General features: G+C 44.0%; 2 protein-coding genes across 2 annotated transcripts in view; one reads left to right on the plus strand and one right to left on the minus strand.

Annotated features, from left to right (window-relative positions):
• Window positions 1-11,106, minus strand: part of dpf1 (D4, zinc and double PHD fingers family 1) — a 16,263-nt gene extending 5,157 nt beyond the window's left edge. Inside the window, exons 1-2 of the mRNA XM_035680385.1 lie at window positions 10,994-11,106; window positions 275-304 (exon numbers count right to left, since the gene is read on the minus strand). Coding sequence (XP_035536278.1) covers window positions 275-304; window positions 10,994-11,106 — 143 coding nt within the window. The remainder of the gene's footprint in view (window positions 1-274; window positions 305-10,993) is intronic.
• Window positions 11,107-12,900: 1,794 nt separating this feature from the next.
• The window catches only part of si:ch211-11n16.2 (zinc finger FYVE domain-containing protein 1), a 9,818-nt gene continuing 8,427 nt past the window's right edge, over window positions 12,901-14,291 (plus strand). The window contains exons 1-2 of the mRNA XM_035680044.1: window positions 12,901-13,125; window positions 13,907-14,188. Coding sequence (XP_035535937.1) covers window positions 13,009-13,125; window positions 13,907-14,188 — 399 coding nt within the window. The 5' untranslated portion in view covers window positions 12,901-13,008. The remainder of the gene's footprint in view (window positions 13,126-13,906; window positions 14,189-14,291) is intronic.

Genomic DNA, 14,291 nt, shown 5'->3' on the forward strand with positions numbered 1-14,291 from the left:
TGTGTGTGTGTGTGTGCAGGAGAGCCGTGGAGATGCACAGTCCTATTAACCTGGGTCACAGCAGACGAGTTGGCAACAACATACTGCTCGAACCACACACTCACACATGCACTACAGTAACACATTTTTCACTGTGAGGACAGTGTATGCACTACATCTTCTCACCTGTACATGTGTGAGTTTGATTACCATTCAGTGTAATATTCTTCTCTTTGTTCCTTCCTCCCCCTTTTCACCCACCTCTCCCTCTCCCATCTCTCATCCTCTCTCTTACCTGTTCTTGATGACTGCACCTCCAGATTGCCTGTAGGGAGAAGAAGAAGAAGAAAAAAAACAATAGATGTGTGGTGAGTCACTCCTCCACTCCACCCTACTTCCTCTCCCCCTCTCCACTTCTCAATTTTTAACATCTTTCCGTCTCTCTCTCGCTCTTTTTTCTTTTAGCTGTGTTTTTTGTTGCATATTTAACTTTCACACTTTGCCCATCTCTCGCTACACTTCTTTTTCTGTTAATTTTCATCTTTCTTCGCACTTCTCTCTCTTCTCTTTGTCTCTCTCTTGTTAATCACTCCTCTCTAGTGTCTTCCTGCTGTGTGCAGACATCAAGGTCACTCTGCTATACAGACGGTAGATACGGGACACACAAAACTACAGCTGCATACACACATACACACACACATACACACAGAGTGGCTGGGCCAGCAGCTAGCTCACAAAAACTGTGCAGTGTAGCTGTGGGTAAAGATTGGTTGGATTCGTTCTGTGCAGCCCCTAAAAGGTGTTACTGATTAATTGATTGATAAATTTTGCAAGAACACTCAGAGTATGTGGCCAAAATGTGGTTGCAATTGTACAATGTAATGCATTATGGCAGTAGTACATGTTAAAAGCATTGCAGTCCTATAACACTGTAAAAAAAAAGATCAAAATGGATCCAGCAGAACCAGACATATAAGGTTTTTTATTTCATGCATTCTTCTTCTATATCAAAGTCTGGTGCCTATATTACCCACAATGCAATGACCAGAATACGGTTTAGGACACCAATAACTGATGGATTAATCTTAATCCAAGGAGTCCAGGAGATTCAGGTTTAGGTTACTTTATTTGTCCCCCTGTGGGTAGATTTGGTTTGCAGCAGTGGAGAAAAAGAATTTGCTTTATACGGGTGTAAAATGCCCCAAAACATACGTTTTTTAAAATAAAAAATGATCACATATTTGCGCTATCTGCACCAAAATCTAATCAGTTCCTTCTTGGCCCAAGGCCTGAATTTCTGCCAAATTTAACTGAAATCTCTTCAATAGTTTTTTGCGATATCTGCTAATTAACAAAAGCAAACAAACTTCACGGGACTAAACGCCTGCTTGGCTGAGGTAATTACTGAAATCTGCCACAATAACACACTACAACACTCTGTAAAGGTACAAACAGGGCAGATAATCATCCTTGAGCCAAATAAAAGCAAGTTTGAAAAGATGTAACAAGACTCTCAAACAAAAAGATTATTTACAAATATGAAAATCAATAAAAACACTTTGATTATTAAAAAGATTATTTACAGTTTAATGTCCTTAAAATGGATAAAAGCTGACTTTCCAAAAGCAGAAAGATGGGGGGGAAAACCCCTCTTGTGAAAATGTCAAGTAGAATCAAATGTCCTGCTTGGAAATAAGGGCAAATTTAACTCTACCATCAGACCCAGCAGATGCTGGTGAGGTCTGACAGCTTGTGCGTGGCATCTTCAAAACCTCCTAAACCAGTTCGGCAACCTTGCAGGCCATCACTGGACATGTGACATTTAAAGGATGTGATCAAGGCGTCAATATGTGGGGCATGCTGTGCTCATGTTCGTTAATGTACCGCTGCTTGCCTTCTGCAAAAGAGAATATGTTTCTGTACAGCTCAGCGCCTGCTATCCGCTGCACGTATGACCATTTGAGTATTTTATGGCCTCGTTGGAGGTGCGTCACCAGACTTTTTTCTTCACCTCGTATCACTTTGCTTTAGTGCTGTGCCAGTGATCCTCTTTGTAGTTTCCAATAAAGAAATGACGAATAGAGCTGGATAGAGGCCTGCTCAAGAAATTGCAGGTTACATCCACACAGCCTGTCGGATACTACTCAGCGCTGCACATAAAAGTGACACCTAAATGCTTGAATTTTAAATCAGAGTTTGTACCAGCAGATGCCTGGCCAAAGTAGAAAGACAACCATTCCTTCAGACACAAGTATACTGTTTGGATATAAATAGTCATGAAGAGGGAGAATAAACACTCACACACTCACACACAGAGGTGCTCAAACACTCGCATACATTCGAAAGAAAAAAACACAGGTCCAGAGAGCCTTACATGCTGCTTTTTAAAATATTAAGAAGAACATGGTGAATAAAAGACTTGGACTTCAAGGCTGCACTAGTGACCATACTGAAATACCAGAGAGAAGTGGGGGAAAAAAAGAAAACATTCAAAATGTAAAACAGCTCACCCCTGAGCTCCCCATCCACCTCCTCCCTCAGCACCCCTCGCACTTCAAACCCTTCCATCCCTCCATCACCTCCATCCCTCACTCCCTCCAGTTCCTTTAAAGGTACCGGAATAAGTCGGTCCCCCCTCGATAATAAGTTGACAGCTGTAGAAAATGGCTTCTTTCAATTTGGGTGCTCCCAATCTCATTATATTGTGATAGGAGAGCTGCATGACTGTTTGCCTGTTTGGAGGCTCTTACGGGAGAAGAGCTGAGGCACTCGAAGTGGTGGGGCTGAGAGGGAGATACGCAAAGAGAAAGTTGGGAGAAGACACTTGAAGACAGAGAGAAGGGGGGATGAGACGAGCAGAGGAGAGAAAAGGAGAAAGAGGAAAGTTACATCCACAGAGGGAGAGGCAGAAATACAGAAAGACAGAGAGGGAAGGGGTGAGGAGAGAAAGGGACAGAAAGAGGATGGACAAAGAGAACAGAGTAGAGAACTCTGCAATAACAGAGCAGGGTGACCTGTGAAAAGACTGGCCCACTGATAACACTTCATCTTTCAGCTCACTGTTGTTTAAAAGAGGGCTGCTCACACATTTTTCTGGACCACGAAACCCCTAAATCAACTGCAAAGAGCTATCAGAGAAAATCACACGTTCAACATCAATTTGGAAAATAATAATCTTCAGCTCTTAGATTTGATATTTGGGGGGTGGTAGCAGCAAAGAGAACACGCTCAGCAAACATTCCCTCCAATGCTATCTCTCATTGTTCTGGCCAGCTTGCTCTATAACCAGAATATCAAAGAAATAAACCCATTCTTAATTCAGCACCCTGTTAATCCCTTATGGAGCTGTATGTGGAACACAGAGAGTGATTTAAAAAACACTCGCAATAAAATAAAAACTGTTATATGAGGTTATTTTTTACTCAGGTGGGTGACAGGGTGGCTTTGAGATTACCAGCTACTGCTGAGTTCATCAATAGCAATGTATCCTGTCACACTGTAAAAATAAAGTATTAGCTGAATGCTGATAAATTGTACATGTGGCAGCATAGCACAGACTTAAAGGAACAGTTGGGGAAATAATGGTGGGGAAATAAGCATATTTTATGTTCTTGCCAAGAGTTAGATGAGAATATTGATACCACTCTTACGTCTATACGGTAAACATGCAGCTACAGCCAGGAGACTGTTAGCTTAGCTTAGCATAATGATTATTAACTAATTAACATATTGTCTGCTTATTCTGTACAAAAGTTTTGGTACAGAGCCAGGGTAGCTGTTTCCCCCTACTTCCAGTCTTTGTGCTATGCTAAGCTAACAGTTTCCTGACTGTAGCTTCATATTTATCATACAGATATCAAAGTGGTATGAATCTTCTTCTCTCCCAGCAGGAAAGGGAATGGGGGTATTTTCTATTTTCTTTAACAGACTAAGAAGAAAGGCTCAACTACAGCCTACACGTTAACATATTTTCCTCCATGTAGAGGGGGAAACGGTAACGGCTGCAACACTCTGGCCTGTGGCCACTGTGGTCCTACCAACCACGCAGTTGCTGAAACACAGACCGCAGGGAGGAGAGCAGAGAAACCAAACTGCCCATCATCGAGCCACACAGCCGATGAAGGAAAGCTGAAACCGGATTCTGCACCAACACACACACAAACTGTGGGTATATGCCTCATTCAGCATGAAAATTGATTCCAAATTTTTTTGTAATATTTTCAATATTTATTTCTATTTCAGGTTTACTCCAGCTATATTTTGCCCTAATGGATGCACACAGACTCACAAGCGCAGAGAGAGCTTTTGGAATTAACTGGCATAGTGCCAGCTCTCCAACAAACTGGAGCTGACTACCAAAAATGTCCAGGCAGACATGATGGAAATGACAATCACACAGGCCTGCACTGTGCAAGGGCACAAAAACAACACAAAGGACACCTGTACACATGCATATAGACACACGTACACACAGTAACATATGCAACCAAATACAAGCACATAAAGTATTACAGCAACAAAAAGGACATACACTAATATGCATGCACACACAGCAATATAACAAAGAAATACATGCATGCATGCACAATATAGACAATATTATGAACCAATAACCACAGACATACACACACTGAATCAAGATTAGATGAAGAAAGGGAATGAGAGTGCCTGGAGCATGTAGTGTAGGTATGTGACCGTGCATGTGTGTGTTTGAATCCTAAGCCCACATTGAGCTGTCTGCCTCAGCTTGCACTAAGCAAACAGCAGGGAGGGAGAGGCCTCCATGAAGACACTGAAGAAACTGGTAACACTGGGAGCACACACACACACCAACACAAACACAATTTTGCTCCTGCCAAGCAGTAGACATACAGCCTTCCTAAAAAGCACAGCCACCCCACCAGGCCCACCCTGGGTAAGCTATTGTCTGAATCTCTGGGTGATCCCTCAAGTCCCATCCAGCAAAAGCAGTCCACTTCAGCACATACGGAGTCTCAGTCCAGTGTTGTATCCACACTCTGCTAACACACACACACACACACACACACACACACACACACACACAGCACTAGCCGGCACGCATTTCTGTTTAACGGTGCAATTGACAATCCACCCCACCCAATTAAAGCTGGTTCCCATAACCAATAGAGAAACAGAGGGCTCCCCCTAGAGGTGAAATCACATCATTGGAAAAAGCCAATAAAATATAAGGAAATCATAAAAATGAGTCCACAATTACAAAAAATGTCAACGCCAACAAAGGATTTCATTTCAATGGTGGTTTCCAACTGGGTGAAATGAGGTAATTAAACTGGAAGGAAATGAAGTAGTCCACATGCAAATGCCTTCATGAGGACTGAGGGCAGATTGTACGGGAGTGATTTGCACTTTAGGTTTGTTAGCAAATGCTGCAGAGACCATGGCTGTTAGCTGTGTGTGTATATGTGTGTATGGGTTAGTTTTAAGCCTGAAAAACACTTGTGCCTACATAGTCAAGTCTCTACACCTGGTCTGTACACCTGTCTCATCCACCACTGTCCATCTGTGCCTTTACTCACACATACACACACACACACATATTGGTGTGTGGCCTACGAGCTTTGTGTGTGTATGTTATGTGTGTGTGTGTGTGTGCGCACAGTGGAGAACTAATATCAGGCGGCCTACTACTGTACTGTTCCTCCCCTCCCCCCAACCCAGCCTTTCCATGGCTGAACTCAACAGATTAAACTATGCAATATCACCCTTACCAACTCACCCCTCCTCCTCCTCCCTTCACCTCCCCCCATCCTCACCACCCTCAATTCAATTTCTTCTCCCTCTCTCTCTCTCTCTCTCACTCTCAGTGAAATGATTTGTCTTTTTTCTTTCTTCTCCCAATCTGGGTGTGTGCATGTGCGCGTGAACACATTTGCCTGTTCTTCTGAAGATTGTTAGGCTGCGGTGGCAATGATATATGTGTACACACGTGTATATGTATATACTAATATGTAGTATGCACACTAACTATAAATAGGCTTATAGAAAATACAGTTCTAAAATATACGGGGGAAACCTCAAGACACACACACTAATGCTATCCAGTTCTTATGTGAGTTAAGAAAAACAGGTAGAGACATACCTTTGTGTTTGTGTGTGTGTGTGTGTGTGTGTAGTGACAGAGTGCATGTCAGTCACAAAGACAAAGAGGCCGCACACTCGGTTTGACAGTGACAGACAGACAGATGGACAGACAGGAGTGTGTGTGTGTGTGTGGCAGTGAATGTGCAGGAGCGGACGTCTGCCACACTACCAGCTGGAAAACGTCAGTTTCCTCGAATTGCTGTCACAGCACTGCATCTCCGTATGTGTGTGTATGTGCGTGTGTGTATATGCAACTGACTGTTTGCATATTTGAACGTGAGGAGAGCTCTGACAGACAGCGAGGCAGAGTGGGGAAGGTAGACAGAGCCACGCAACAGATCATGTCATTTCTGTCAGAACTTTGTGTTAGCTGCTACGTGTGATTTTAATGAAGAGTTGGGTTTTATTTCCAGTGTGTTTCTCCCTCGTTGTCCACTGGGTGTGGTTATCTTGGAGTCACTATAAAACTGAATCATGGGCCTCTCTGTGCATGTATGTGTACTCGTCTCTTGTTTGTGGGTTAGCATGTTTTCGTCTACATATGCATGCACACTCATATCAGTGCATATCTATTTATGCGTGCTGACTATTTGTATTTGCGTGTGCATGCATTTCAGGTCTATGTGTGTGGGTGTATATAGCCCGTAGCTAGCTGCAGTGTGTATTGAGGGCAGTACATCAGGGTAAGGCAATCTGCCTCTGAACAGCTCCTTCAGGTGAGATTTATCACCACTGCACTTGGCCTCTTATTATGGCGATGGATTCCCTACCTCTGTATCTGGCCGTGCACGTGTGAGTGCATGAGTGTGTGCGTGTGTGTGTTTTCTTAGCCCCCCCCCAGTCTGCATCCTTATTAAAGTGCTGCAGAGGAAAGCAGCCATTGGTTTGTGTTGACTCCACCTTCGACAACTCCTGATAGTGATCCACTGGCATAGACACTGGGAATAATGTAAACGGAGAGTGACAAGAGAAAACAAATAATTCTGTGGAGAAGAGAGAAGGGATTTGGGTTTATTAATTCCCTCCATCGCCCACCACACCTTTTGCATTTGGACTACAAGTTGCAACCAAACAAGACTACAGATTCCAAATTTCCTGGCTGGAAGTCACGTAAGGTCCCAAAGCAGTGGAGCTGACTGACAGTCAGTTAGGTAGCACTGGAGAAATAGGTCATAGAGCTAAAAATACTTATCTATGTCTCTCTCTTTCTCTCGGTCTCTCTCTATCCTGTCTTCTCCGGGAAAAAAAGACAAAGTAAAACACATAGAAAGTCTAAATAAGGGGATGATGAAAAGAATAACTCTAAAAAAGAAATACCCTTAAAAACATCAGACCCCAGGCTTACTCCCATACGAATAAAGAAAAAAAACTGAAAGCAAGAAAGGGAATTAGAGAGTGCCACTGCGTGTGTTTCCCAATGTGTGCGAGTGCATGTGTTTGTGTGTCCCTATCTACACGGGTGATACCGCACAAATGAGCGAGTGAGGGAATGAAAGGGAAAGATTGAAAGAGGAAGAAAGATCTAGAAATGGATGCTCAGGCTGTGGTTTCAACCATCACGTGGGGCTGTTTGCGCACAGAGCTGGTTATTACATGGAACTCATTTAGCTCGGCTCAGTCAAGCAGGGCAGAAATAATATTATATAGGCCCTTCCACAACTGCTGCCAATACCACAGCACACTATTATCTACATCTCCCCCTCCAACCAGCACAAGGAAGTAATATTGCTGAAATATATATGCCACATCAACTGCCATTTTGAGAAATTCATACACCTGCACCTTTAAAATTAGTTAAATTCCTACTTTTAATTGAATTGAATTGCACTTGTTGCTAAAATGCTCATATCATCATCATTTACGTGCAATGCAACCATTCCACCAAGATCTTCATATCTTCTTTGTAACCAACATGGTAACAAAAGGAAAGATAGAATCATTTGGTATGAACAGTGGACTGTTCTGCCAGTAGATAGTCCAAATCTACAGTAAATCCCTCTAAAGGAACTCTTAGGAATAAGCTATCCAACAAGATTAAAGGGGGATCTGACAAAATGCATTGAGAAATTCCTTCAGTATTTTTTGCTGAATATTAAAGTGGTGACATGCCTTGACTCAGAATGCAAAGAACCATCATGGCGGAGTGAGGAGAGTGGTGGGGGGTGGGGGTTGAGGGTAGGCGACTTGGAGGGCTCAGATGGTCTGAGGCCGAAAAAAAAAGAAGGAAGGAAAATGGCATAGAGAGGGCGAGCGAGAAAGAGAGGAAATGGCTGAACAAAACAAAAGGGAGATGGCGAGGAAGAGTGATGGATGGAGAAAGTGATGAAGGAGACGGGGCAGTGGGGTGATAGGAGGACAGGCAGGAAGGAAATACGAGGGAGAGGGATGTAGGAGAGGAGAAGGAGAGATTAAACTAGTCTCTAATCCAGGCGAGAGATAGACGGAGAGGGCTGGTGGGGAAATGCCCAGTAGATTGGAGCTAACTGCTCTCCTCCACTGATTTGCCTTTGCACACGAATGAACCCTCCACTGTACTTCCACGCACGCACACACATCATCTGGCTATCGCACTACATTGTACACAGCAAGTCTCGGCTGGGTGATGGGCAACAATTGCAAATTCTTCCCACAGAATTTACATCCACTCAATTCATTATAATTTCCTGCTGAGATTCAACTAAGTTTAAGGACATTTAGGGACACAACAGGCATTGTCACCGGCACACAGCCAACCAGCCTATTAGGCCCAACACTGAACCAAATTTCGCTAGTTGTTTGGCCCATTTTACTGGATAGGCCTCTAATTTGTAAGCCTCTAATAGCAAGTTTGTTTGTAGACATGCTAATTACCAGGGCTTGTTTAAAAGCCGATCGCAGTGTGGTAACTGGAACGTAGTTAAACTCATACTGCGTAACGATGGCATTTATACAGTTGGTGAGATGTTAAAGGCAGCGTTGATTGCTGTGGCCTTGTGTAATAAATACATGCAGCTTCATTATTGCACATAGAGTCAGATGCTGAAGTGGAGACAGTGTGCCAGCATCCCTGCAGGTCTCAATCTGGCTGACAACTTTGCCACTTTGTTCTAGTGTCTTCTTTTTCTGATTTCATCCAACTTTAAGCATCTTAAAATCAATGTAAGACCAGCACTGGAAAGTGGGCGCTAGTTCATTAGTTGCTTGCCCTGAGCCTCTTTTTTTTAACCATTTACTTCCTGCTCCCTTTATGTTTTCCCTGTTCTATTCTCCTAACGCTACCACAACCTCGTCCCCCTCTCTGTCCTGGTACCACATCAGTATATATATTCCATGCAAATCAGTCGATTTAATCCCCTTGACATGGTGTCAGTCGGGGCCTCTGGGAGCAATCTGGCCACACTTTGGCTTTGCTTGGACGAGCTTGCCATAGAGGGGAGGAGGAAGAGGAGGAAAGGAAAGGAGAGGAGGCTCTGAGCACAAAAGGTCCCACATTACAGCCTCCATCCAGTCCACCTGTCCTCCTGTGCCATCCTCACATAACATTACTGGACACCAGCTCATTAGAACGGAATTAAACCTTGCAATAATTCATCTTTCTTTTCCTTTCTTTATTATCAAGGTGTGTGCTGTGGTATGAGTAAAATGCATTTGGCCAACACACTAAAATAGCATCACAGTCAATCAGGGCAGCACACAGTTGCCCAATCAGTACCATTCCAGTTTCCTCTCTCCTGTGAAGGGCTCTTCAAAGCAGGCACGTACAGGGCAGTCGTTCATGGAATTGCGCGAAATGTCGCCTGTGTCTGCATCTCAGAGAGGCTGACAGACAGACAGACAGACAGACAGGCAGGCAGGCAGGCTGTATCCCTGCTCAGGTGAAACCTGTGCAGCATCCGATGTGCGCCCCTGTTTTTGCGTGACTTTTCTTTGTTTCAAACTGCCCAAGCTGGGTCTTTTGTGTGCTCAAACACTCCTCGGTTGTACGTTTATATTGGAGCTATTGTGGCGGGGGGGGGGTGGTGGTTGTGGTGGGGGGGATCACTGTAAGTACCCGCTGACAGACGCACATCAGCCACCTTTTTGGCCGGGAGCCCAGGCGGGCAGCAGGCGTCTGCATTCCGCTGAAACCAGTCTGAGAAAAACACAAAAAAGACCCCCAAAAAAAGCCAGCACAAAGGGGATCATTACAGGAGAAACTTCACGGGAATTTCACCCGTTTAAAGACCCATTGGTGGAAATAAATGCCCGTTCAGATGCACGTTAAGTGTTAAGCGGTACAGATTTTATTATAGGCGCTGAAGATGAAAGCAAGTCTTTGAGTTGAAGCCGTATACACCAGCGTATTTACCTCAGACTGTATATTTCCTACAGGTCCGGCTGTAAAGGTAACGCTGCAGCCTAAAAGCCGAGCAGGCAGCTTCATCCTGCCTACCTGTTTACCCCCTCTCTGTCCAAAAAATGTGCACACAGGTACTGTAAAGCCATCTAAGCCCCCTTGCCTCCGGGCCAGCCTGCTACTCCAGCCTGGCTTTGACCGTGATCTTGGCTGGCTACACTGGCAAGGGACATACCGGGTCACCCAAATCTACCTCCAGCATTCCTCCATATCCCTGCACACACGCTGCTGTTGGCTCAGGGAAATGATTCTATGAATTGCATCGGAGCGCACAATAATAATCCTCCTCACGCCAAAGAAACACAGAACCTCCCGCCAGCTTCAAATATAACTTTTCTTTAGGGCTTATTCGCCTCCGCTGACATTATCGGTATCGGTGCTGTATGCATTGCATGTATAGATGTATTGGTAATCATGCTGAGAAATATCAGGGAATTTATGAGGCTCTTAAATTGCACTGACAGCATGCACACATACAAGAAAAGCGCAAACGCTCAGGAAATGTGTTGTACTTACGATTTGAGGGGGTTCTGTACCGCTGTGGCCATTTTGATATAGTATGATAGAATGCAACACTGCAGAGCCCGGTATTGTACATGTAATGTAGCAGCTATTTCAATTTCATTCATTCTCTGGGGCTGCGGCTGGAGCGAGCAGCCAATGGGAGGCGGGAGCGCTCTGTGACAGCTTTGGGGAAGTGTAGTTTTTTACGCATGTCAACATGAGACATGCCGAGGAGGAGCGCACTACAAATACCAGCGGGGAGAGCGGTTTCAGTGGACCACGGTCCCGCCTCGGACTTGTAAGGGCAAAGCCATCCCCCAGTTCCGAATTTATATATTTTTTTAAAAAACCGTCTCCAGTTATGTGGAGGTTGGGTTGCAGGACTGTCTGTCAGTCTGAGTGTGCCAGTTTCTCTCATGCATTGTTGTCTTCTCTGCATGATGAGGATGGGCTGGAGTCTGCACTGGCTGGTCCCAAAATTGCATCACATCATGGAAGTGGCAACTTGATGGATACATTTCATACTGAAGGCTGGCGGTGAATGGGTTTCAAAGAGAAAATAATATCAAGAAATCACTCATAATTATTTTTTTCTTTGCAAAGGGACACCAAGTGGGTATGGGTGTAACATTTAGTGAGGCATACAGACCAGGTATCACCTTACCAGTTTGCTTATTATACAGAACTAGTGTTGAAGATCAAAAAAACAATACATTTTCATAAAAGCATGATGTAATTTTCCCTACAACATTCAGACAACATATAAAGGTGGTCAACTTTATTCTACTAAAGAAAAGTTGAATAACATTTTTATAATGGATTACAGGCTATTACCCCTCTGTGACATCTATTTAGGGCAAATTAAGAGACGCTGTGTCTACATAACCTCACATCATGGTGGCACGTTGATAGGCCCATGGTTAATCTTATATTATCTATGCTAGGTAGCCCTGCACTGAGCAGCTTTAATTATTCATTAATCAGGGGCGATGGGTTGGGAGTAGGCCTATAATTGATTCTTTCAGACATTTGTCTCTCATGGTTGAGCTCAGAAAAAGGCTGGGACCCTCTCCAATCTCCTCACTCCTCCACCCTTCCTTCCTTACCTCCTTCCTTCCTTAATTCCTTCTTTAATTCCCTCCCATCTGCTTTCTCTTCCTGCTTGCATACTTTCTGTGTCTTGTGTCATTATTTTGAATGTGTTGCACTAGACCAAGTCTTATTTGAACTATTATGAACTTCCGACCAATATTAATTTAATAATTTGGGAAGGAAGGAAGGGAGAAAGGAAGGAAGGAAAGAAGGAAGGAAAGAAGGAAGGATGGAGCTCAGCTAAGACTGTTAGAGAAGCAATGCTGGAATTTCTTTCTCCATGTCATGTTAGCAGCAGTGGCGCCGCTCTGAAGCCATTCAGTGACATGTGATATTTATAGATCTGTGCTAACAAATATTTAATGAACATTAGCAAGCAGCTCTAACATGGCAGCACTGCTCCAATAAAACACTCTGCCAGTTTAATGGAAACTTTAAATCATTGTGTATTAACTTTATTATGAATTACTTGGAGTAAACAAATATATACTATATACTGTATATGTTGGGGGGGTAAAACATTTTTTCCAGCTTTACTCAGTAGAACAAATATATGGACTTTTGTTTCGTTTGCAATGATTGGTCTAAGCTTTAAAAGTCTTCTACAGAATCCACACAGAATGTATGGGTCTGTGAGTTCATCATATCATCTAGTTTTATGCTTTCTTATCCTCTGATATCGGAAGTTTGTGAAGTGGCAGGCCCGGTGTCATCCTACACTTTGACCACAGGGTGGTGCTGACGTACCGGACAAGACGCCGACCAAACGTACCAATAACAATGCGTCTTACGTCACTGCCTGCGTGCTCCCTGGCTCCTCCCGCAGCGTCAGTCGTACACGCGCTGATGTTGTGATTGACGGACCAACAGAAGTCATGTTGAACTTTCGTTTCGCTTTTCGCCAGCGCAAACATGTTTTAAGTAATTAAACCACGATGTCCGACACACTGATGAAAGAAATGGAGAGTATATCGATGACTCCGGTGAAGGCAGAGCAGCGCACAGACGGTGTCTCGAGCTTCCTGTTGGTGGATGAGCAAGAAAACCTGCAGGTAAAGTTAGCTAGTGGCTGCTAGCATGTAGCTGCTGGGCTAAGAAGGGCAGGACAACACACAGTCTGATGAAGGCCACTAAAATATAATATATAATATAATAATATATAATATACTGTCTGTTGTCACTGTGCTGACACATTAGCGCTGTTAGCTCTGTTATTCTTTCTAACTCGAAGACGGGAGCTTGGATTCATCTCCTCTCACGATTTGTTTATGAAACAATAAACAGCTTTTACCCGTCACACCCGTCGTGTTTAGCCTGTAGATATGTTTTTGCTAACACGAGCTCATCTTGACACCTCGAAGAATTAAAATAATAAAATACTTTACAGTAACCGTGGTCGGCAGAAGAGCCTCAGATGTGTTTCTTATTGGGAAAGTCCCTGATGAGTCACACAGCCCAGCTGACCCACAGGGAGGGCTCCTCTCGCTGTGTTACAGCAGTACAAAGTGCAGGCGGTACGGATTATTTTCCCATTGGTCTGCGATGTATGTTCAGCTAATTTTTGTCCTAGGACAGTTGAAAGCTCAGCAGCACGTTGTTAATTTATACAGCCTTTATTTCAAAGATGTTTTTTTCCTGGACTGGTTGTTAATAGTGTCAGATAACAGACCTCAGATAACCCAGTTCTTTAGTTTGTGTTCTCCTTGTCATCCAGAACTAAATTGTTCACACAAATTCAATAAGTTTTCCCCTTGATTCAATGAAGTCAGCAGGGGAGCTGATGATATCAAGTTAAGACAGGCCAGCAATCCATCCTCTGTAATCTGCTTCCAGGTCCGCGATGAGTCTGAGTTTGTGGAGAAACTCCGCTGTGGGGACGTGGCCGGAGTCAAGGTCCTGTCCATCTTTGGCAACACCGGTGATGGCAAGTCCCACACCCTCAACCACATCCTGTTCGGTGGTAAGAGTGTGTTCTACACGTCCAAGTCCCCCAGCTCCTGTACGGTGGGGGTGTGGGCCGCGTACGACCCCACCCTCAGCCTGGTCGCCCTGGATACTGAGGGCCTGTTGGGGGCCGCAGCCAATCAGAACCAGAGGATGCGGCTGCTGCTAAAGGTAATTTTAGTGGTCGCTTGTTGCTTTTGTTGTAATTAACGGATAGCTGGATGTGTTCACACAACGTACAGTTTAAATTTCCAATTCACATTTTGACCATGGT

Source organism: Morone saxatilis, unplaced genomic scaffold (assembly GCF_004916995.1).
Source record: "Morone saxatilis isolate NCDOM2014 unplaced genomic scaffold, NCSU_SB_2.0 Contig8, whole genome shotgun sequence".
In the NCBI taxonomy this organism is placed as follows: domain Eukaryota; kingdom Metazoa; phylum Chordata; class Actinopteri; family Moronidae; genus Morone; species Morone saxatilis.